Here is a 20,908-nt window from a genome sequence, read left to right as displayed (position 1 = left end):
GTGTCCAAAAGTTGAATTCAACTGAGTCTGAGAAGCACATGATTATTCTTGTATTCTGATCCCCAGAGATAACTGAGAAATAAACTTATGAGTTCGTATGTTGTCAAGAACTGATATTTCGTAATGAGTTGAACCATTATGTGTTATTTGCGGCATGCGTTTCCTTAGGATAGAAGGTTATCAAGTTAAATCAATTAGGGAAGACAAATATGATATTAAGGAATCCAGTTCTTTATTCTTTCTAATACATACGAAATAAATAATATTGGATAATTCCACATTTACTGACGGCTGTCGTAAAAGGAGGTGTGTGGGAGCTTAATTCTCTTCTGAGGAGTCAAAATGAGGGGGGGCGTAGTAATGGGTGGGTGCGGGGGCGGGGGCAGGGACGAAGGCGCGGGTGCCGACCTCTTCTGAGGAATCCAAGCCGGCACGAGCACGAGCGGCGTCCTCCTTGGCAGCGAAGGCGATCTGGTCCAGCACGAACTGAGGGATTGGGTGGGGGAACGCGGGAGCCACTGGCAGGAGGTCAGACTGAGGCTGGTAGCCGAACTCGTTGGCAACGAATGTTAGCTTGACCGGTGTGCCGTCAGGAGCGGTGTAGCTGTGGAATTATGAAAATTGTGTACTTAACGAAATTCAATAAAAAAACAGTTACTTCATTTCATTATGTAAGATTCTTAAATGCATTAGATTCTACTATAACGTTTATACTTACGAGAACTGTCCAGCCTTGTTCACAGCGCCGTTGCCAGCGTTGGGGGTGCCAGACTGGGATAAACGGATGCCGTTGCCAGTTTCCACTTCGACATTGTACCGTCCGTCCTCTTCATGGACACGATCGTCCTTCAAGATAGGCACGAACTCGACCTCCTCGCTGGATTCTGTCTTGTAGTGGACGGGAACCACTTTGACCTCCTCGCTGGAGTCTACAGGTCGAGGGTTATGGTGGACGGGCACTACATGGATCTCCTCGCTGGAGTCATCAGGTAGGGCGTAGTAGTTGAACTGTGGGGCGGCAACGGCCACAGCGGCTACGGCAGCGAGGATCACCTGCAAATCAAACATATCGATGAAACTCATGTCGGGTATTCTGACTACGGATCTGCTCACTTTCAGAACTGATGTAAGAACTTGATCACATTTTATATCAATAGATAAAACCAATAGAAGCGGCCCATATAGTTCACAACACTTACGAACTTCATGTTGGCTGTACGTGGTCAGGTACTGATAGGTAAGGCACGAACACCGTCTCTTATATAGTACTAACCCATAGACATACCGGCCCCTTCACAACCCTGACCTTGCTCCTAACCACTAGCTGATGCTCACCCTCCTTGCTGCCCAAAGTTGGCTTTCGTTTCATAATCTTAAAATATATGGATGGAGACACTGTGGCGACTGCATATAATGGATGCGAGGTAGTTTATTGCTTTGGGGTACCATATGAAGGTTTAACATTCACCTTGTTGGGGAACTTTTTACATTGTCCAAATTACGGTGTACTCTATCATCTGTTATAAACTCGTCCATGGACGATCTACTTATTTTCACCTCCTCACATAACCACACCTGCATTTGCGGTTGATGTGGGAGATATCCAAATGTTCCTTTATCATTTATTTCCCTGAGCTAACTTTACTCATTCGGTGAATTGAGGTATTTCAAGTGAGAAATTACGAAGAGTCAAAAGACAGTTGCAATATTAACGGCTCCACACTGGAATTATAGTCCAATATAATTCAAGGATACGTTTTCTTAAGAGAATATATATATATATATATATATATATATATATATATATATATATATATATATATATATATATATATATATATATATATATATATATATATATATATATATATATGAATGATAATTGGACGATTGTTCTTGCGTGAGCCGTTCGTATAGTAGTATCTTTTGATTAATCCTTACTTTCTTTGAGATGTTTCTATAACCTCTGAGCAAATAGCCAAAGGAAATAGAAGGTGAAGAAGTATTACTGATCACCGAGTCCAAAACGCAAACACATGGATGGATGATTAGATAACTGAAGATAAGGAGATTGTTCACTACCATGCTTATAACACACGATGAAGGAGGCTGTTCACCATAAAAACTGGATAAAGCAAAAAATCCCTCAACAAGGAGAAGGTCAAACCTCCATTCAGTATCCCTGACCTATGAATTAAGCCACAACCATTATATGCAGTATGTTTCCTCCCATACATTATAGGGCCATATAAAAAAAAATCACCAACAGCAAGGTCGGTGGTGAGGAGCAAGGCCATGGTCATGAAGGGGCTGTTGGTCTTATGGTCAGTATATAAGAGACGGTCTGATGCTCAACCTATCAGTACCTACCTACCTACAGTCAATATGAAGTTTGTAAGTACTGCTACCACATAATGCAGATTATGATTATATTTACTGATATATGAGGTTTTGTGTAAGATTATGTGAATTCGGAAAAGGATTAAATCCAGAGTTAAGAAATATGAAAAAGAACTTCAACTCTACTAACATTTGATCTGCAGGTGATCCTCGCTGCCGTAGCCGCTGTGGCCGTTGCCGCCCCTCAGTTCAACTACTACGCCCTACCTGATGACTCCAGCGAGGAGATCCATGTAGTGCCCGTCCACCATAACCCTCGACCTGTAGACTCTAGCGAGGAGGTCAAAGTGGTTCCCGTCCACTACAAGACAGAATCCAGCGAGGAGGTCGAGTTCGTGCCTATCTTGAAGGACGTTCGCGTCCACGAAGAGGATGGACAGTACAGCTTCGAAGTGGAGACTGGCAATGGCATCCGTCTATCTCAGTCTGGCTCCCCCGAAGGTCATACCGGCGCTGTGAACAAGGCTGGACAATTCTCGTAAGTATTAAGATTTCTTTAACTTTATAAATAAAAGATTTTTGATATCCGAAACAGATAACCCAGGTGTGTGAAAAATATTTTTGACTATACTTGATTTCCACAGGTACACTGCTCCTGACGGCACTCCCGTCGTTGTGAAGTTCGTCGCCAACGAGTTCGGCTACCAGCCTCAGTCTGACCTCCTGCCGGTGGCTCCCGCGTTCCCCCACCCAATCCCTCAGTTCGTGCTGGACCAGATCGCCTTCGCTGCCAAGGAGGACGCCGCTCGTGCTCGTGCCGGCTTGGATTCCTCAGAAGAGGTCGGCACCCGCGCCTTCGTCCCTGCCCCCGTCCCCGCACCCACCCATTACTACGCCCCCCGTCATTTTGACTCCTCAGAAGAGAATTAAGCTCCCACACACCTCCTGACCCCCGGCAGCTTTTACGACAGCCCTCAGTAAATGTTGAATTTTCTAAGATTATTTATTTCGTATGCACTAGAAACAATAAAGAACTGGATTCCTTAATACCATTTTTGTCTTCCCTAATTGATTTAACTTTATAACTTTATATCCTAAGGAAACGCATGCCGCCAATAACACATAATGGTTCAACTCATTACGTAATATCAGTTCTAGACAACATACGAACACATAAGTATATTTCTCAGTTTTTGAGCTTCCTCTGTTATCTCTGAGAATCAGAATACAAGAATAATCATTTGCTTATCGACTCGGTTGAATTCAACTTACGGCCATCACAGTAGATGAATATTCTCTCACTACTCAGTTTTCGTATTCATACTACGAACAGTAGGGAGTCATATTCTGTTTCTTAACCATTTTAAAGACTACCTAATCCTGCTGTTCACCATGGCACGACACACCTGGACTTTATATAAGGCTCTCACAAGATGTGGTAGAAGAAGATTCGTCACATAGGAGAAATCTGAAGTCTGTTTAGTCCCGGAGATAGAGAGAATAAAAGTCTGACTCTAAAATCTTTTCATGTCGCTTCTCGTCTTATGTACTTCATAGTTCGTTGAGTTTAGTGGAGTTAGTTGGATGATACTTTAATCTGAAAGTCCATTATCATATTTTTTTGTCCACAATATGAGACGAATTATATACCAACACATATGCTAGAAGAATACAGAACAAAAGGGCAAAAGTTCTGCTGGTTTTATTTCGTACACAAAACGCTTTTTGATAATCACTCTTATCTGTCATAATCTCCCCTTCATTACAGAATATGCTGCTTTAATCAAAATCGTTGTTTTTGTTATCCTTTCCTGACAACAGTGATAGATTTAGTAAGCGTTCCTCTAATTTGACAGCAGTAAGTAGAGCGTTGGCGTAATGATGATACATCTGAAGTCCTGTTGGTTTGCGTTAAAGAAAATCGTGTGTATAATGAGTAAGTCTGCCCTTTTGAAGATACTAAGTGTGAGGGGTATCTGCGAAGTGACGCTATAGATGTGATGAGTAGGGATAATTCTAGCAGGAGTCGAAGAGGATCATCGCACAGAAGAAATTAAAGAAGTTGTGTTTGGTTTCAGAGAGCTTCTTGTCCCAGAGATTCTTTGCTGGGGAGGGAGGATGGGCCACACCCGTCACCAATGGTCTCCCCGTCCAATACTTGATTCACAGTCTTCGAATAATTTCAAGTACTGAATAACTATGTTTACAATATCGTTAGGTCTTTGACTATTAATTCATGAATAACCACAATTATAAAGATACAGTGCATATATATATATATATATATATATATATATATATATATATATATATATATATATATATATATATATATATATATATATATATATATATATATATATATATATATATATATATATATATATATATATATATATATATATATATATATATATATATATATATATATATATATATATATATATATATACACACTGGTATAATTTCCATGCTGTGCTATCAAGTTTTTGTCCATTACAAATCCAGTTTACGTCCTTTGTTACGTTTAGTCATGGAGAAGGTGACAGCCTCATTAAGCCCTCATTAGCCAGATCCTGACTCTCATTTCGTAGTTTTCTTTGCCAGCATTTCTCAGATTTTGACGTGTGATCATCTTTCTTATGACCATGAGATAAAAACTTAGTTATTAACTGAATTTTGTGGCATCCGCTGAGGGTCATCAGTCAAGAGTTGACTCCACACATTGGCTAGCGTGGCGTATTCACTTCTCTGGCGGGTGAATGTAATTATATCATGAATTGCACCAAGACCAGTTTGAGCTGATTTTCGTGGCTGGAAAATTCACGCTTGAATTGCTTCTTGTGTTCTTCGATCGCCGATAATGGAAACCCGTCTTTATGCAGAGATAAATGTGTTGCGTCGTGTGATATGCTTCATCTCTGTGTTGCATCCCATAAATATGTTGCGTCTTGTATATTTCTTCAAATTGGATATATATATATATATATATATATATATATATATATATATATATATATATATATATGATAAAGATAATCTCAAGATAAAACAGTTTTGAAATTAAAAATTAAGAAATGAAAAACGATTCGTATGCGGTAGTTAAAGTTGATGTAATGTCTTTAAGGATACAGTTTACAAAAATATATTAGCAGAGCCAGATAGTTACTTTGTGTCAGTCTTGTTTTTCTAGTGCAGCTCCACCTGTCTTGCCAGCCGGAGAGAGACCACCTAACGACCATTCTGTGGTAAGACGAAAAACTAGTCAAGTTGCGCGAAGTCATGACGAGTTGATGTCTGTTACTGAGGAGAGGGCCGATGCTACAGTCTACCAAGCAACCTGTTACAGACATGGCGTTATGTCGAAGTAGTGCTCCCTAGTAAAGCGTATTCGACAGTCCAAAACTGCCTTTTGAATTACACGACATTTGAAATACACCACAGTTAGAAGTTCATGAAAGATTGTAGAAAAGAAAAAAAATCTTTAGCAAGAAACACCATATCTAGCGTGGTAAAGACAGACTCACAAGGATAATTCAAGAATGAATATTCTACGACAACGGAGTGAAGAATGTCTAAAATAAATTTGTTATCATCGTTTTGTCATTTTGTTTATACGTATTTTTGTGTATCTCGTCTTGTGTATAGCCGAATAAAGTATGGTAAAAGTGGAGTCTTACTTTTGAAATATTTCTAGTCTTACATATGTAAGGCCGGTTATTCATAAGGCTTGAGTACGATAGGATATAGATATACCTTGTGCAAGATATGATTTATTTCATTTAATAAATAGAATAGAGAATAAATATCCCATATATCATTGCAGTAGAATGACTAAGGAGCTGCGTAGGAGTAGGAGGGGGCCACGAACTCCTCTGAGGAGTCAAAACCACCACGGGCGCGGGCGGCGTCCTCTGCAGCAGCAAAGGCGATCTGGTCCAGCACGAACTGAGGGATTGGGTGGGGGAACGCGGGAGCCACTGGCAGGAGGTCAGACTGAGGCTGGTAGCCGTTCTCGTTGGCGACGAACGTTACCTTGACCGGTGTGCCGTCAGGAGCAGTGTAGCTGTGGAATCAGACAAAAATTAAGTTTATTCACCCTGAGGTAACTCATATCCTGACTATATAATGCAACATATTTCAGTGAAATTTACCTAATTGTAGAGAAGTGTTCCTACTTACGAGAAGTGTCCAGCCTTGTTCACAGCGCCGTTATCACCAGTGGGGGAGCCAGACTGAGATAAACGGATGCCGTTGCCGGTCTCCACTTCGATGTTGTACGTTCCATCGTCCTCGTGGACGCGAACGTCCTTCAGGATGGGCACCACCTCAATTTCCTCACTAGAATCTACAACCGGAGCGTGGTAGCGGACGGGGGCCACCTTGATCTCTTCGCTGGAATCTTCGTGCGAGACGAAGTAGTTGTATTGGGGCGCGGCGACGGCCACGGCAGCCAAGGCGGCAAGGATCACCTGAGACCAAACGAAGGGAATGAAACATCTTACCACACTGCCTTATCCTTATCACGTTAGGAAAAGATACATATAGTACCACAGTGAAAGGTTTTCATGTAAAGTGAGGTAATACTGCATTCTTGGGAAGGAGTGTATCTTTCAAAACCACGGTACTCACAAACTTCATGTTGACTGTTCGTGGTAGACACTGGACACCTGAGCATCTCCGCCGCATCTTATATAGTGGCCTGCCGCTAGCGGCCTTCCTCTCGATCACGGCCATGTTTTCCATAACTTTCCGACCATCACTCGTCTTTTTGCCGCTTCTTGTTTAGTTTTTATCCGTGCCCTTAATCCATACAAGCTGAATGAACATAGACACTCTATGTATCATAAGTGTAATGTTACTATGTTATTGGTGGCAGGTTCTACTTTCTCTTTATAGGGGAAGAAATGGCGTTAACCAGTTTTTATGGAGCACAAATCTTCTTTATTACGCTACATGTACGGTGTTTCAGGGTTATCTTGCATGTGAATTATCTATTCTTTCATGCATACCCAGCCATCTATATATGCACGTGCATCTATGAATGATCTGGTGAATCGTTTGTGCATCTGTTGTCTTCTTGAAGTTATTCGTTGATTCAATTTAGAAATACATTACAATCTCTTATTTATTCATTGTTATCTCTTGTTAGTCTTGTTACTTGGAGCACAAATTCTTCGCAAAACATGGAAATACTCTATATTGTAAGAAATAGTCTAATTCCAAACAGACACGCCAACGAATCGATAAACGCATAGGAAGACGCACACTGTATATATATATATCATCGCCATGCTTGAGGTATACAACTGCGTGTACCACCTCAACAACCATTATCTAAGATCAACGCTACAGTTTGTTCTACATATCAAAAACTCATTCGAAACTCCTTAGAAATTGAAATGAATACCTGTCGTCTATCACCAACCCAGTATTGCAGGTTAATGCAGAGCTGACTCGGCTAGGGAACGCTGGAGGGCATATTTCCACATGGTGCTGCTTTGTGGCATCTGGTAAAAGTAGATCCTTGCTGACTATCGATTAAGGAAGTTTTTTCCGCGTCTACTGTGATCATAGACATGTATTAGGGGTCAAGACAATGGATGATGGTGATATTAGACCTTATGTATTTGCGCAGCGAGATGTTTTCGCCAACAACACTCTATCGTATCCAACATGTAATTTGTCAGTGGTGTGGGCTGACGTTCACGTGTGTACCGATGGTGTGAGTTAGATTCTGCAAGCAACAAATATCGATTTGTTACCGCCATTTGTTTTTCTTTTTTTATGCAAGTGAACCTCGCCGCTTTGGCCCCTATGGCAATCGCTGCTCCTCAGCACAGTTACGACGTCGCATATGCAGACTCAAGCAAAGAGAATGGGGCAGTTCCCCTCCCGGAAATTACGACGTGGACGTGGAGACTGGCAATGGCATCATCCCGACCCAGTCTGGCTCTCCCACCAGCACTGAGGGTGCTGTGGTCAAGTGCGGACATTGCTCATAAGGAGAAAGAATTGTCCGATTAACTCCATATAGCGTATATGTAAAGTAAAAGTTATATGAATTATATAAGAAATCTACAAGTTGAATCTAATGCCATCCTTCCAAAGATCTCCACAGCTGAACCGCTCTTGACGGCGATCCCGCTGCTGTCCTCTACGTCGGCGACGCACACCAACCTCAGTCTGACCTCCTACCAGTGGCTCCTGCATTCATAATCATAATCCTAAACCTAAACCATTTTTGTTTATATGCTCCATAGACGTATCCTTATGTATCTAATAAAACCCTCCTGCCGCGCTCAGGAATCGCACCCGAGCGCACCCGAATGGGCACAGGCGTGACTCGTGGGAGGCCCATATATACATATACATTACTGTATGTAAATTCAGAAGTATTCATATATGAATGTATTTATGATGTGCTTCTAGGCACACATACAGACATATTGGTATTGCTGGATACATAGATAATAAGATGTGTTTGACTGTGAAATTGTAAATCTGTTTCTGGAAAAAATTTAATATTTCAAATACCATGTAATCAAGAATATTCCATACGAACATAGAAAGGCTGGAGAATTTGTCAAGGAAATCCATATGGACATCTCTCACTATGGAAGTGTTTTTCGTCAGACGGCAAAAAAGTCGACTCTTCCTAACCTTATGATCATAGAGCCTCCAGCACTGCAGTACTCTGGTTGCGTACAGGTTTCGTGGAAAGTTCAAGGTCACGACAATGAACGATGGTAATAGTGCACTATATAAGTCCAGGCTGCTAGAGTCTTTCATCAGTACCACCCTACTGCAGCCAACATGAAGTGTGTAAGTAGGATCGTCTGAATCCAAATGCTTATCGTTTGTGTGAATTCAAACATGTGAGCATTTACAGAAAGCAAGTTTTGAAAATGCCATTGTTCATTCATTATTTTTTTTCCTCCTCTCATCTTTAGATGATCCTCGCCGCCTTGGTCGCTGTGGCCTTCGCCGCCCCCCATTATGAAGCCCCACATGACGACTCCAGCGAAGAGATCCCCATCCTGAGGGACGACCGTGTCCACGAAGAAGACGGAAGGTACAACCTGGACGTGGAGACTGGCAATGGCATCGTCCTGTCGCAGTCCGGCTCTCCCACTGGCCCTAAGGGTGCTGTAGTCAAAGCTGGAGAATACTCGTGAGTATGAATGTGGACCAAAATAGTACTATGTCGTCCATGGATATAAGATGAACAAAAAGTCAAATGAAACGTACCTGCTGCGTTTGTAACCACATTTCTCATAATTTCCACAGCTACACTGCTCCTGACGGCACTCCCGTCCTCGTCAAGTTCGTCGCTGACGCAAACGGCTACCAGCCTCAGTCTGACCTCCTGCCAGTGGCTCCCGCGTTCCCCCACCCAATCCCTCAGTTCGTGCTGGACCAGATCGCCTTCGCTGCTAAGGAGGACGCCGCCCGCGCCCGCGCTGGCTATGATTCCTCAGAAGAGGTTCAAGCTCCTACCCGGTACTACGGAAGCCCATAATAACCTCTGTGCTGTGTCTGCCTCTAAATCTATCTTAACTTATGTATATTCTTCAATAATATGTTATATGCAAATTACCCTGACTTGTTATTTTGATCTCATTCTTCTCCGTTTTGAATATATCGGCGATACAGAAAACCTTCTTACCCCCTTTATTTGTGGTTGACAAGCTATAATAATTTTGTCGTAATCGCGCGCTTGTAGACAGATTAGCTTGCTCTCTATAATTTTGCAGAAAACGTACCGTCATGGTATCGTATAAAACTTGAGGCCAAAATATCAAACACACTGGCCCAATCCTGCTTAATGCCATACCGAACGCACTACGTTGCATTAGTTTATGGTACTTGTTCTGTATTTTTGGGCATCACGAATTCTAGGTACATACATATCTTTCCGAATCGGGTTGAAGCATGGTGATTACAATATCAAATGATTACATCTCAAAATATCTCAGGTAGGATGAACCTGCAGAACAAAATGAAAATTATAATACATGACAATACGAAGGTAAAGATTAGTTTTTTTCCTAATGCTTTAAGAATAAAGACCAGTTGTTTTCTATCCAGAACACTTACGGTGCACTTCTAGTTAAGTTTGTTTGGGTTTACGTCCCAAGTATCTGTATATTCTGTACTATCTGATTTGGTCAATAGAATGCTATTTGTCCGTAATTATAGCAGGAAGTTGGACGTAAGACGGGCATAAACACATTTGATCTTTAAGTTCAAAGTTTTTCCAGAGTAAATAGGAAACTCTTGAGATAGTCAACATAAATATAAAACAAAGATCTCAGCAATAAATTTATTACAGTTATCTTATCACTATTTTATATATATATTACATACTTTTGTTACTCATAAAAAGATATAGTTTATAAGAGGAAGTTATATTATATACGAAGACAGATTTTCCTAATTATCATACACCTCATTCTACTGATCATAGAATATAATAAAAAACTTATAAGTGCAAGGGATTGAAGTCTTTAAAGCACTTGTATTTACGAGTGTAAAAACCTCTCCACATAATTTACTGAGACAAACCTACTCTGATAAATTTCATTGGTATCTAATACTGGCAGTCATCTTCACTACTTTTTTGTAATTTCAGGAACGCCTTTGTAAAAGGCGTGTCCATATTCAGATGACATCAAAACACTGAGATAAGAGCAAGAAAAGAATATATATATATATATATATATATATATATATATATATATATATATATATATATATATATATATATATATATATATATACATATCATACAGTCGGTAGACTCAATACGCAGGATGGCAAAGACACTCCATAAGTTTATTATAAACATACACACAATAATCCCTACATCGATAAAAGAAATTGAGCTCCAGCAGATAACTAGCGTTCACGTCTAAATGTTTTTTTCTATACCCAACGAACCCAAACACGCGGCCACGAACCTTTGCTAAGATAGCATACTAAAATCTGCCACACCTACCTAAACGTCCATCATATTCTTTTCTTCATATTCTCCACAGCAAAGTTTCAACAGTCTGCCTGCACTCATTGAAGCTGGGTCCTTTACAGACCCGCAGTCTATGTCATGAGTATGTGTGCCTTTCAGTTATCGCTCTGACAAAACTCAACAATTGTCTGAGTGGAGTCTGAGGATTTTTTTTTCTTATAGCTGCGGGTGTGGCGAGTGGGTGGTGGTGACCAGGAGAAAGCCGAACAGATGGTCAGCCTGAGAAGGAATGATCACTCCCTCCACACCTTACTGTATATATTGTTCCTTCTTCTTACAGTTGTTCTCTCTGTGATACACATCCACAAGACAACAGAAACAAGCATAGAAATTTTTTCTTAAATCTGTATTAATGTAGGGATGATAGAGCCAAAATAAAAAGCAAATAGAAATAGGAATGACAAAACTATAGACAGATCGTCCATACGAGGCTTTTGAGGTCAGAAGAAATTGGTTGTTAATCTAAAGGATATTTGATTAGTTTCCATTCGAGCTACTTGGTTGTTAGGTACTTTTGATAAGGTGAAGATGTGCTGTTATATAAACATTACAGACAACAACTTTCATTCCAATTATCAAAAGTCATGTCAGAATTATCTTCATGCAGTTGTCTTATTCATATCATTAGTTACTCACTGTTTTGGCATTGCCATACCTAAAGCTACCTATTCGACCTTGTATCTGTGCTCACATGAATGGTAATGTCTTGATTTAGTTGGAAACTTCTTGTATAAAAGTGTTAAGAAACAGGAACGTCTAACAAAAATGCCAAAACGTGTCTTTCGTTATTTCAGAAATTATAACAAACATCCAGCATTCAGGTTTACATATATACGGAACCAGTGAGAATATAAGAATTATCATTACAACAACGACACACCTTAGTCAGCCTGCAGCTTCAAGGATGCGTTCCAATCAGTAGCAGGAATAGGATGGACACACACACACACACACACACACACACACACACACACACACACACACACATACACACAGAGGGCGAGAGGCCTAATCTTTGAAAAAAGAAAAAAGTGACCAGCTTAACAAGGGAATGCCTCAGGGCGTATTTCAGCATGGTACTGTTTTCTTTTTTACTACTCGGCAAAAAGTTGACCCTTCCTTCCCATGGGCGAAATCAGAAAATGCCTGGTAGGCGAACACTCGGGTCACTGAAGTGTTTTCGGGTAAAGGTCAAGGTCACGACATTGGACGATGGGGGTAGTGCACTATATAAGACCGTACCTCCAGACCCTCTCATCAGTACCACTTTACTGCAGCCAACATGAAGTCTGTAAGTAGCTGTGTTCAGTGTTGGTTCAGATTCAAACTGGTCATGTGTTTACAGAGAAGCAAATGACTTTGTCTTTGCCCTTCTGTCACCTATCTATTTGTTCTGTCTATTTGTTCTATCTATAGATGATCTTCTTCGCCTTGATCGCTGTGGCCCTCGCCGCTCCCCACTATGACGCCCCAGATGATGACTCCAGCGAAGAGATCCCCATCCTGAGGGACGACCGTGTCCACGAGGAGGACGGAAGATACAGCCTGGACGTGGAGACTGGCAACGGCATCGTCCTCTCTCAGTCTGGCTCTCCCACCGGCCCCGACGGTGCTGTCGTCAAGGCTGGAGAATTCTCGTGAGTAGAAATATTCATGGAATCAATCCCATATCGTTTACGTGTATAAGAAATACCAGAGGATTTCATCTGACCTGTGTCTGATGTATTTGTAACCACATTTCTAATCATTTCCACAGCTACACTGCTCCTGACGGCACTCCCGTCGTTGTCAAATTCGTTGCCGATGGTAACGGCTACCAGCCTCAGTCTGACCTCCTGCCAGTGGCTCCCGCGTTCCCCCACCCAATCCCTCAGTTCGTGCTGGACCAGATCGCCTTCGCCGCTGAGGAGGACGCTGCCCGCGCCCGTGCTGGCCATGATTCTTCAGAAGAGGCTCCATCCCGTTACTACGGAAGCCCATAAAGAATCTTGTGCAGAACCAACCACCAGACTTATTTATGATTATAGATATGCTTATTTAAATATATCTCGCACATAATATCATGCCTTTTTATTTATATCTCTCATTGGCATCCATTCGCTTACGTTGTCAACATAAAGTATTTATCCCACCACAATACGAAGTGTATGTGGGACATGTCGCTACTATTGAGTCTTTATGAATTGAAAGCTAAGTTGCAGAATAACTCAAGAGCAACATACGAAAGAAACTTCATACTTACACCACAGTTAACTCTTGTTAGGTCATGAAGTTGTATAGATTTGTACATTAACACGGGAAAAAAAAATTTCAGGTGTTATAACTCAGTAGTGTTGAGCCATAGGAGCTTTATGATCATAACATACGTGCACAAGGAAGAGCATTATATCACTACACATAATATTTCACCTATTGATAAGCTCATCTATTTTCTTTATCTTATATTCTTCTCGTGACCGGATACTATGCAGTGGAAGTGCTTTTACGGTAATGGATGGTGAGAACGGGTTTTTGAATGGAAAATAATCTGCAGTGAGAAGAACAGATCATTTACAAACATGATCATTTAAGGAAACACAAGAAAAACGTTTTCCACTCCACAGAAAATATACATTGGTTGTTATACAATCATGACGTTGGTAGCACATTTGAATATAAGTAATAGGTTTCACAACACCTGGAATCACATAATTTTCACACCTTAACTAAGAACATTCTTGTTATCCTTGAGACTGGGGAAACATACTGAAGCTAGGCGTACCATTATCAAGAGAGCAACTGGCAAATCTAGATTTACTTTCATGAGTGACGACTAAGTATCTTTCAAACCCAACAAATGAAACAGTCGAAGCTCTTGATAGAAGTGATTGATATGAATAAGGCCTCTGTTAAACAAGTAGAAATGGAAGGCGAAATACTGGAATATCCAGGAAAATGTTCAGTAAGATAATTAATGATTCATCTTACTCAGGGTTGGATGGAGGAGTTTAGCAGAAGTCAACCTCACCATCTCGTAGAATAAAAGCATTATACCTGTTTTTCCCTTAATCTCTCCATACACGTGTATATGGTGTTATATGGTACACAGTAGAACATGTTATAGTGAATATCAGGGTACGATTTTAAGAAATCTTTAAGGAACTTGAACTTCTACTTTTTAATGTAAATGTTGATCTAAACAATAGGGAAAGGGTTCCATAGACCGAGAAGATGGTAAGATTCTCTGAAAGAACAGGTTTGCAAGGCTGCCTGTGTTTGGTGTTGCTGGGAAACGAACTATTATGTGTTATGTTAACCGATGCATCTAGAGATGTATTTGTTCAGACAATTTTCTGGCAAAAGCTGACACTGACCGTGTAAAAGAGTGGCTGTTAACTGTTACTCAAGTTCTTTTTTCCCACTTAAGCAGGTAGTTGCCCATGTGCCATTTGATATAAATCTATAAGTAAAGTCTTGCAAGATGAATTTTTTGAGGGTAGACGCACAGACACTAAAGCCGAGCAAGCTTGTCATCTATAGCTGCAGTGTATCTGTCTCTGTCTTACATCTACAGTCACTAGTCTCTCTCTTCCTGGAGGAGATGAAACGTATCGAAGCAGCAGCAAAACCCAACACAGACGTCAAAGAATTGCTTTCACTATTCTGTGCATCCAATGTTGTTTGAAATATTCTGGCATGTGTTACCATCGGTGTTGATAGTTCATTTAGTCCACCTGGGAGTTTATAGTAGAGTTTACAAACCTTCATAAATGTTTATTTCGTGACTATTGTTGTCTAATTCCCTAAAGCATTGAAGCTATGTGTTATCTGCACTTCATTGGATATCTGTTCTATACGTTGGTTTTGTATAAAAGTATGATTCATTTAGTAGTATATATTAGATACCACAGCACAGATGAAACGCAATTCTGTCTGCAGACATAACTTATGCGTCACATGCAGTCATTCATCACCAGGTAGATGATATGCATAATTATGCTAAAGCAGTCATATCCAATGTCCCTTGTAGAGGAAAATGAGAAAAATAATGTAGAATTCTCTTAGTATAATACGTTCATTTTCAGTATCCATAAGTAATAAATTAGTCTTTTATTCGGCACAGTATAGAAGTTACTGTGGGCTTCCGTAATAGCGAGATGGAGCCTCTTCCGAAGAATCTCCGCCAGCGCGGGCGCGGGCAGCGTCCTCCTCAGCGGCGAAGGCGATCTGGTCCAGCACGAATTGAGGGATTGGGTGGGGGAACGCGGGAGCCACTGGCAGGAGGTCAGACTGAGGTTGGTAGCCGTTCTCGTTGGCGACGAACTTCACAACGACGGGAGTGCCGTCAGGAGCAGTGTAGCTGCAGAGAATTTACAAATGTTGTAAAAGAGTTGCATGTACATCTTACAGTAGATTATATTACATATTTCTGTACTGCCAGTCGATACGATGGGTATGATACTCACGAGAACTGTCCAGCCTTAACCACTGATCCGTCGGGACCGTCGGGAGAGCCAGACTGAGACAGGACGATGCCATTGCCAGTCTCCACGTCCAGGTTGTACTTCCATCCTCCTCGTGGACACGGTCGTCCCTCAGGATGGGCACCACCTCGATCTCCTCGCTTGAGTCTACATGAGGAGCATCGTAGCTATACTGGGGCGCAGCGAAGGCGACAGCGGCCAAGGCGGTGAGGATCACCTGAGAACGAAGAAAGGATTACTCACTGCTATGAGTAACTGATCACAGAGCTCCATAGCATAAGTGAACACTGGAACTTTTGACTGAAGAACTTACGAACTTCATGTTGGCTTCAGGAGGACGTAACTGATACCAGACCCACACCACCCGAACTTATATAGCCCACCGCTGCCATTGTCCAATAACGCGTCCTTGACATTTCCCCCTACAACACGCGCGCTATCATCAGTTACACCTAGATAAGGTACCGTGCTTCAGAGAGCGAGAAGAATTTACTTTCATATTCTTTCGTATTCTCTGGTAAAATCTAGTTACAAGTGTGTGTGTGTGTGTGTGTGTGTGTGTGTGTGTGTGTGTGTGTTTACGGACTCCTCTAGCAAGCGTTAAGGTCGTGAGCGGAAAGACACCATTAAAGTGACTGTATCATCGTCAACAGGCGGAAAAGGCTAGTGTCATTAAGAGCCTCCTTGCCACAAGGCAGTTCACATTATCCTCCTCCTCCAAAGTTGGTCACAGCCTCAAAGATCCAGTCCTCCAGATTTTTCTGACATAATACAGGAGGTATGTATATACCTGTCCTAGCTCACATATTTTCATGATAATCTATGGATTTAAGCTCGTATAATTTGCATGCATGCATAATGAAAAGATGCGTGCTTTACAAGTATGCATTTTCCGATAGTGTATTTGCCTGTCTCTTTTTATTTTACTGTGTGCCATTCTCATTACTTTGCATTTCCTTGAGTTGAATCCCATCAAACATACATCAGTTCAATTTTGTGGTTGTTTAGTTCCCCTTGCAGGTTGATACACGTACTGATGATTCGTCGACAAAGAGTACCCAAATTTAACTCTTAAGTCTGATTTCAGGTTACACGAAAATAGAGAAATAAATAGCCCTCCCGACACCACACATGCAAGGGTAACATCTTTATACCATGTTTTGGATCGTATGTAGAATATCAGGCTACGAATAACTAGCTTACTGATAGCTTGGAAAGTGGTTGCCCATATGGGCTGAAGCCATGTGGTTGGCCAAGGGATGTGGGGCAGCAGACAAGTAGCGAATAACGGGTCATGGCTACAGCGCTCGCTCGACCTCGCCCGCCTGTTGCGTGATGGGCTCACGTTAAGCGTCGGTAGCCAGTGGGTGAAGTTCTGGAGAGATCGTTAGATAACCGATGCAAACAGCGGCCCAGTTAAAGTCTTGATAACTTCTCTGACGATGGATCCTGTTATGCCTCTGAGCCGAGACTGTGACAAACTTGAAAATTGTACTTCAAGATGGGGCTGATTATATGATCAACAGGTATACCACACTCGTCAAATATAACACAAAAATACCACACTACAGACAGACCAGCCGGAAAGAAAGCTAAGTATTAAAGAAGTGTATAGAGCAGGAAAACAAAAAGAGGATAATTGGAGATTAGATCCCTTTGTTACGCACTGCAAAAAGGGATTTTCTTGCCTTCTGTAAATTCGCCAGGCTTTTGCTTGGCATGGACCCCTGCCATACTGACAATCCGTCCTCGACAGCTTTTGAAATGCCTGGAGTTACAGCACAGGATTCCTATTAATCCCTCCTGGTGGCTGACCAGGCAGAAGGAATCTAGATAAGGATATTACCAGTGGATCTTTGCTAGTGTAGTCGTTATTCGTAACAAGTGAAAGTCCAGCGCTTCCGGCCAACATCCAGGGTCAAATATTGGCTCATTAAGGGTCATCACAGGAATTTCCTGTATAAAAAGAAGTTATCATGATACACTTTTACTTTCACAGATATGAGAAAGAAATTTATACACTTCATCTTCTCCGATGTTATACAATTACTATACGAAAATGATGATGCTTAAAGAGATGTGGATTTACTTCATAACATCTTATACCTTTACTGCTTGCTGATAAGAATATATACGTGGACTTACTTCCTCTATATTTCATTCGGAAGTAATTGTTACTCGTATATCTAGGTATATCAGGGGCTTCCAACCCCTTCAATACATGAGGCAGATTGTTAATCTATATAATGATTCGTATCTGCTCTTCAACTTGCTAAGGTACGAATGTTAAATGCGAATATGAGAGAGAGAGAGAGAGAGAGAGAGAGAGAGAGAGAGAGAGAGAGAGAGAGAGAGAGAGAGAGAGAGAGAGAGAGAGAGAGAGAGAGAGAGAGAGAGAGAGAGAGATCAGTGCATGATGAAAGCATATTCTAATAAAGTCCACCGCATTGTTACAGTTGTTACCTTTCTGAACATATACTTATCAAGGCTCTCTGTATTTCAGGTGGATGACCGAAGACAATTTAACCATTGTTTTCTTTTTATTTTTTGTCTTGTTTACGTCCAAATAGACAGAGATACTGTTAGGTACCGCTAACTTTTCTCCTTTGATGTTATAGAAAGAGGGAAGGAATAGTTGCTTGAAGGAATATAAGGTGTGAATGAGGTCATGTCAACAAGTGTTCAAGGTAACATTTTCTATCATAATGAAGTATCCTAAGACATTTCTTGTTCTCTTCATTTGAGACAGCATTCAGCAGCAAGTTCAAAGTCACTGAAATATTTAGGTCATGACTCTGATGTGGTCTCCTGACCTGATACCTCTGTAATGTTCTCCTGACCTGAAATATCTGTAACAGTCTCCTGAAATATCTGTAACAGTCTTCAGAATTGAGACACAAAACCTGCTTACGCAGTAAAATCATTTCCTGAACATGAGAACAGTCACATAATTGTTTTTTTTTTACATTTGCTGATATATGTTTACTAGGTTATTCATATTCCTCTCTAAAAGTGACTTCTCTCTGTCTTTCGAGTATTCTATTTAAAGGTTAACTTTATGTTGGCATTCTTATGTCGTGCAGATGAATACGCCAGGAAGATTGAAACGAGGATAAGAAAATCAATTGCATTTGTTCTTCCAGTGAAATTCAACTCATCCAACATATTTACATTAGTAACTGATAAACTTTGTAGCTTCAGCATGCCATAAGAGACAGAGTGGCCGAAAAACGTGAGGTATTTGGAACTGACACCAAGCGGCCCCGACCTCTTTTAAGGAATCAGTGCCGGAGTTTGCGTGGGCAGCGTCCTCCTCAGCACTGAAGGCCATCTAGACCAGTATTGGTTTAGAGAACTCGTGGAGCTATTGGCAGGAGGTCAAACTGAGGCTGGAAGGTATCTTTATCAGCGAAGAATTTCACAGTGTTAAGATTGCTGTCATGAGTTGTGCATTTGTGTAGAAGGAAAGTGAACCTATGGCTCCACAATCGTGGGACAGGTACTATTCACCCTTGACTCTAGTGATGTCTGTAAGATATTTTATGAATCCACACATACTCAAAGCATTGCCCATTCTTCACTGCAGCATCCATCAGGATTATCTTCAAATCGAAGTGAGACAGAAGGATGTCTCTGCCAACCTCCACCTCCGCGTTATAAGTACCTTAAGGCCTCCTCCTTGGCTGTGGTAGAGAGGTAATAACGCCCAACATCCATCGTAGGACTTACAGAGCTGCTGTGTCCATGTATGTGCCCTTGACCTCCTTCCTACATAACTTGCACCATCTGGAACGGTAGCTAAATCTGCCGAACTCTTCTCTCCTGGAAAGAAAATTAAAAGGTCAATCTATTACCATATATGACACGAAAGCATGTCTTCGCTTCATCATTATGATGGTGTTGTCTAGTCCGTAAGGTATATCGAAGTCTTCCATTCTTTTATTTTTTGTTCCGGTTAGTTCTGTCGGTTGGACCAAAAGCCACAGGCATGTAGCTCCGCACGTGAGCGTCGGCAGAACTTCCTCCGTCCGACCTCTATGAAGGTTCTCTGGTGAAATACGATGAGGTATATGGCTCTGGACACACCCACATAATCATCCACTGTTTCTACAGCTGACCAGCGGAAGGTCTTACTACCGACTAGTTGGATAGATGCTCCGCGGGACATCCAGGTCTTACCCCCACTGAACCCTCCATCAAGCCTTGTCAGATGTGCGTGTCATTATGGCAAACAATGACCAGAAAACGTTCGGTTCTTTTCACCTTGTGAAGCTTCAGCCTCTGATGAGAGGCGTTCATGATCCCTCGACTACCGCAGTAGTCGTCTGCCAAGAGTTCATGTACCGAGGAAGGTTTTTGAAAAGCCAAAAAAGCCGAGCCATTCACTTAACTCTTCAAGAAAATGGACGTTTCCTCCAGGGTTTTATCATTTCACATCCAAATGACCGTCATAAGTGATTCTGCAGTCCTTCCGACGACTGGGTACCGTTTAAACATCTTTCATTTACTTAATTTGCCTCCACTTTACCCTTTGAGTGCATCCCCCTAAACAACTTTGAAGAATTTAATTTTTCCTGTAAATTCATCATTTCTCCTCTATTCTCGACACAAAATAAGCCCCAGCCTTTATCATAAGCAAGGCTTTATCTTTCACGCGTAGATATCAAGCGTCGTGCCCGGCTGTTAAATGTTACGTTGACACAGAAAAAAGTAACCCGATTATATGATCATTAATCTTGACACACTTATCTGTCGCTTGGCTGTGAAGGTCTATTGACTCCATAAAATTAATCTTTTTACCTGTCAGTTTTGTGCCCTCACATCTATGGTTGAGAAAACTGATACAGCGAAGATATTACGTGGTATCAATACTTACCTTGTAGACAGTGTTGTTATACTAATCCTAAAGTATAAGTATATGAATGTATATATATATACATATATGTGTGTGTGTGTGTGTGTGTGTGTGTGTTTGTGTGTGTGTGTGTGTGTGTGTGTGTGTGTGTGTGTGTGTGTGTGTGTGTGTGTGTGAATATATATTCACATTAATATTCTTGCAGATATGGATAGCTGGTTT

The 20,908-nt window shown here is 41.2% G+C and overlaps 6 protein-coding genes and 1 pseudogene across 6 annotated transcripts in view; 3 read left to right on the top strand and 4 right to left on the bottom strand.

Moving 5' to 3' along the window:
- LOC139747524 (cuticle protein AMP1A-like) overlaps positions 1 to 20,908 on the bottom strand; it is a 126,296-nt gene that overhangs the window by 96,997 nt on the left and 8,391 nt on the right. The gene's annotated exons all lie outside the window — the stretch shown is intronic.
- LOC139747534 (uncharacterized) lies at positions 212 to 1,310 on the bottom strand. Its single transcript, XM_071659938.1, has 3 exons — positions 1,200 to 1,310; positions 719 to 1,053; positions 212 to 604 (listed from the first exon to the last, which is right to left on the bottom strand). The coding sequence occupies exons 1-3, from the start codon at positions 1,206 to 1,208 to the stop codon at positions 319 to 321; spliced, it is 630 nt and encodes a 209-aa protein (XP_071516039.1). The 5' UTR covers positions 1,209 to 1,310; the 3' UTR covers positions 212 to 318.
- On the top strand, positions 2,312 to 3,379 carry LOC139747535 (uncharacterized). The gene is made up of 3 exons (XM_071659939.1): positions 2,312 to 2,394; positions 2,544 to 2,878; positions 2,985 to 3,379. The coding sequence occupies exons 1-3, from the start codon at positions 2,386 to 2,388 to the stop codon at positions 3,268 to 3,270; spliced, it is 630 nt and encodes a 209-aa protein (XP_071516040.1). The 5' UTR covers positions 2,312 to 2,385; the 3' UTR covers positions 3,271 to 3,379.
- On the bottom strand, positions 6,098 to 7,107 carry LOC139747699 (larval cuticle protein LCP-17-like). Its single transcript, XM_071660300.1, has 3 exons — positions 6,973 to 7,107; positions 6,523 to 6,812; positions 6,098 to 6,406 (listed from the first exon to the last, which is right to left on the bottom strand). The coding sequence occupies exons 1-3, from the start codon at positions 7,084 to 7,086 to the stop codon at positions 6,175 to 6,177; spliced, it is 636 nt and encodes a 211-aa protein (XP_071516401.1). The 5' UTR covers positions 7,087 to 7,107; the 3' UTR covers positions 6,098 to 6,174.
- LOC139747701 (cuticle protein AMP1A-like) lies at positions 9,132 to 9,939 on the top strand. Its single transcript, XM_071660303.1, has 3 exons — positions 9,132 to 9,165; positions 9,294 to 9,514; positions 9,631 to 9,939. The coding sequence occupies exons 1-3, from the start codon at positions 9,157 to 9,159 to the stop codon at positions 9,860 to 9,862; spliced, it is 462 nt and encodes a 153-aa protein (XP_071516404.1). The 5' UTR covers positions 9,132 to 9,156; the 3' UTR covers positions 9,863 to 9,939.
- On the top strand, positions 12,571 to 13,428 carry LOC139747698 (cuticle protein AMP1A-like). Its single transcript, XM_071660299.1, has 3 exons — positions 12,571 to 12,659; positions 12,785 to 13,005; positions 13,125 to 13,428. The coding sequence occupies exons 1-3, from the start codon at positions 12,651 to 12,653 to the stop codon at positions 13,348 to 13,350; spliced, it is 456 nt and encodes a 151-aa protein (XP_071516400.1). The 5' UTR covers positions 12,571 to 12,650; the 3' UTR covers positions 13,351 to 13,428.
- LOC139747576 (cuticle protein AMP1A-like) lies at positions 15,399 to 16,206 on the bottom strand (annotated as a pseudogene).

This window comes from Panulirus ornatus, chromosome 69, assembly GCF_036320965.1.
Source record: "Panulirus ornatus isolate Po-2019 chromosome 69, ASM3632096v1, whole genome shotgun sequence".
In the NCBI taxonomy this organism is placed as follows: Eukaryota; Metazoa; Arthropoda; class Malacostraca; order Decapoda; family Palinuridae; genus Panulirus; species Panulirus ornatus.
The sequence above is the reverse complement of the archived record's forward strand: the minus strand, read 5'-3'. Positions and strand labels throughout refer to the sequence as shown.

Excerpts from the sequence above, each read along its gene's own strand:
- LOC139747699 (XM_071660300.1), bottom strand. The coding sequence starts at position 7,086 with ATGGAAAACATGGCCGTGATCGAGAGGAAGGCCGCTAGCGGCAGGCCA. Across the intron at positions 6,813-6,972 it reads GAACAGTCAACATGAAGTTT|GTGATCCTTGCCGCCTTGGC; the intron begins GTGAGTACCGTG and ends GTTTGGTCTCAG. Across the intron at positions 6,407-6,522 it reads AACAAGGCTGGACACTTCTC|CTACACTGCTCCTGACGGCA; the intron begins GTAAGTAGGAAC and ends CTGATTCCACAG.
- LOC139747698 (XM_071660299.1), top strand. Across the intron at positions 13,006-13,124 it reads GTCAAGGCTGGAGAATTCTC|CTACACTGCTCCTGACGGCA; the intron begins GTGAGTAGAAAT and ends TCATTTCCACAG.
- LOC139747701 (XM_071660303.1), top strand. Across the intron at positions 9,515-9,630 it reads GTCAAAGCTGGAGAATACTC|CTACACTGCTCCTGACGGCA; the intron begins GTGAGTATGAAT and ends TAATTTCCACAG.
- LOC139747535 (XM_071659939.1), top strand. Across the intron at positions 2,879-2,984 it reads AACAAGGCTGGACAATTCTC|GTACACTGCTCCTGACGGCA; the intron begins GTAAGTATTAAG and ends TGATTTCCACAG.
- LOC139747534 (XM_071659938.1), bottom strand. Across the intron at positions 605-718 it reads AACAAGGCTGGACAGTTCTC|CTACACCGCTCCTGACGGCA; the intron begins GTAAGTATAAAC and ends ATAATTCCACAG.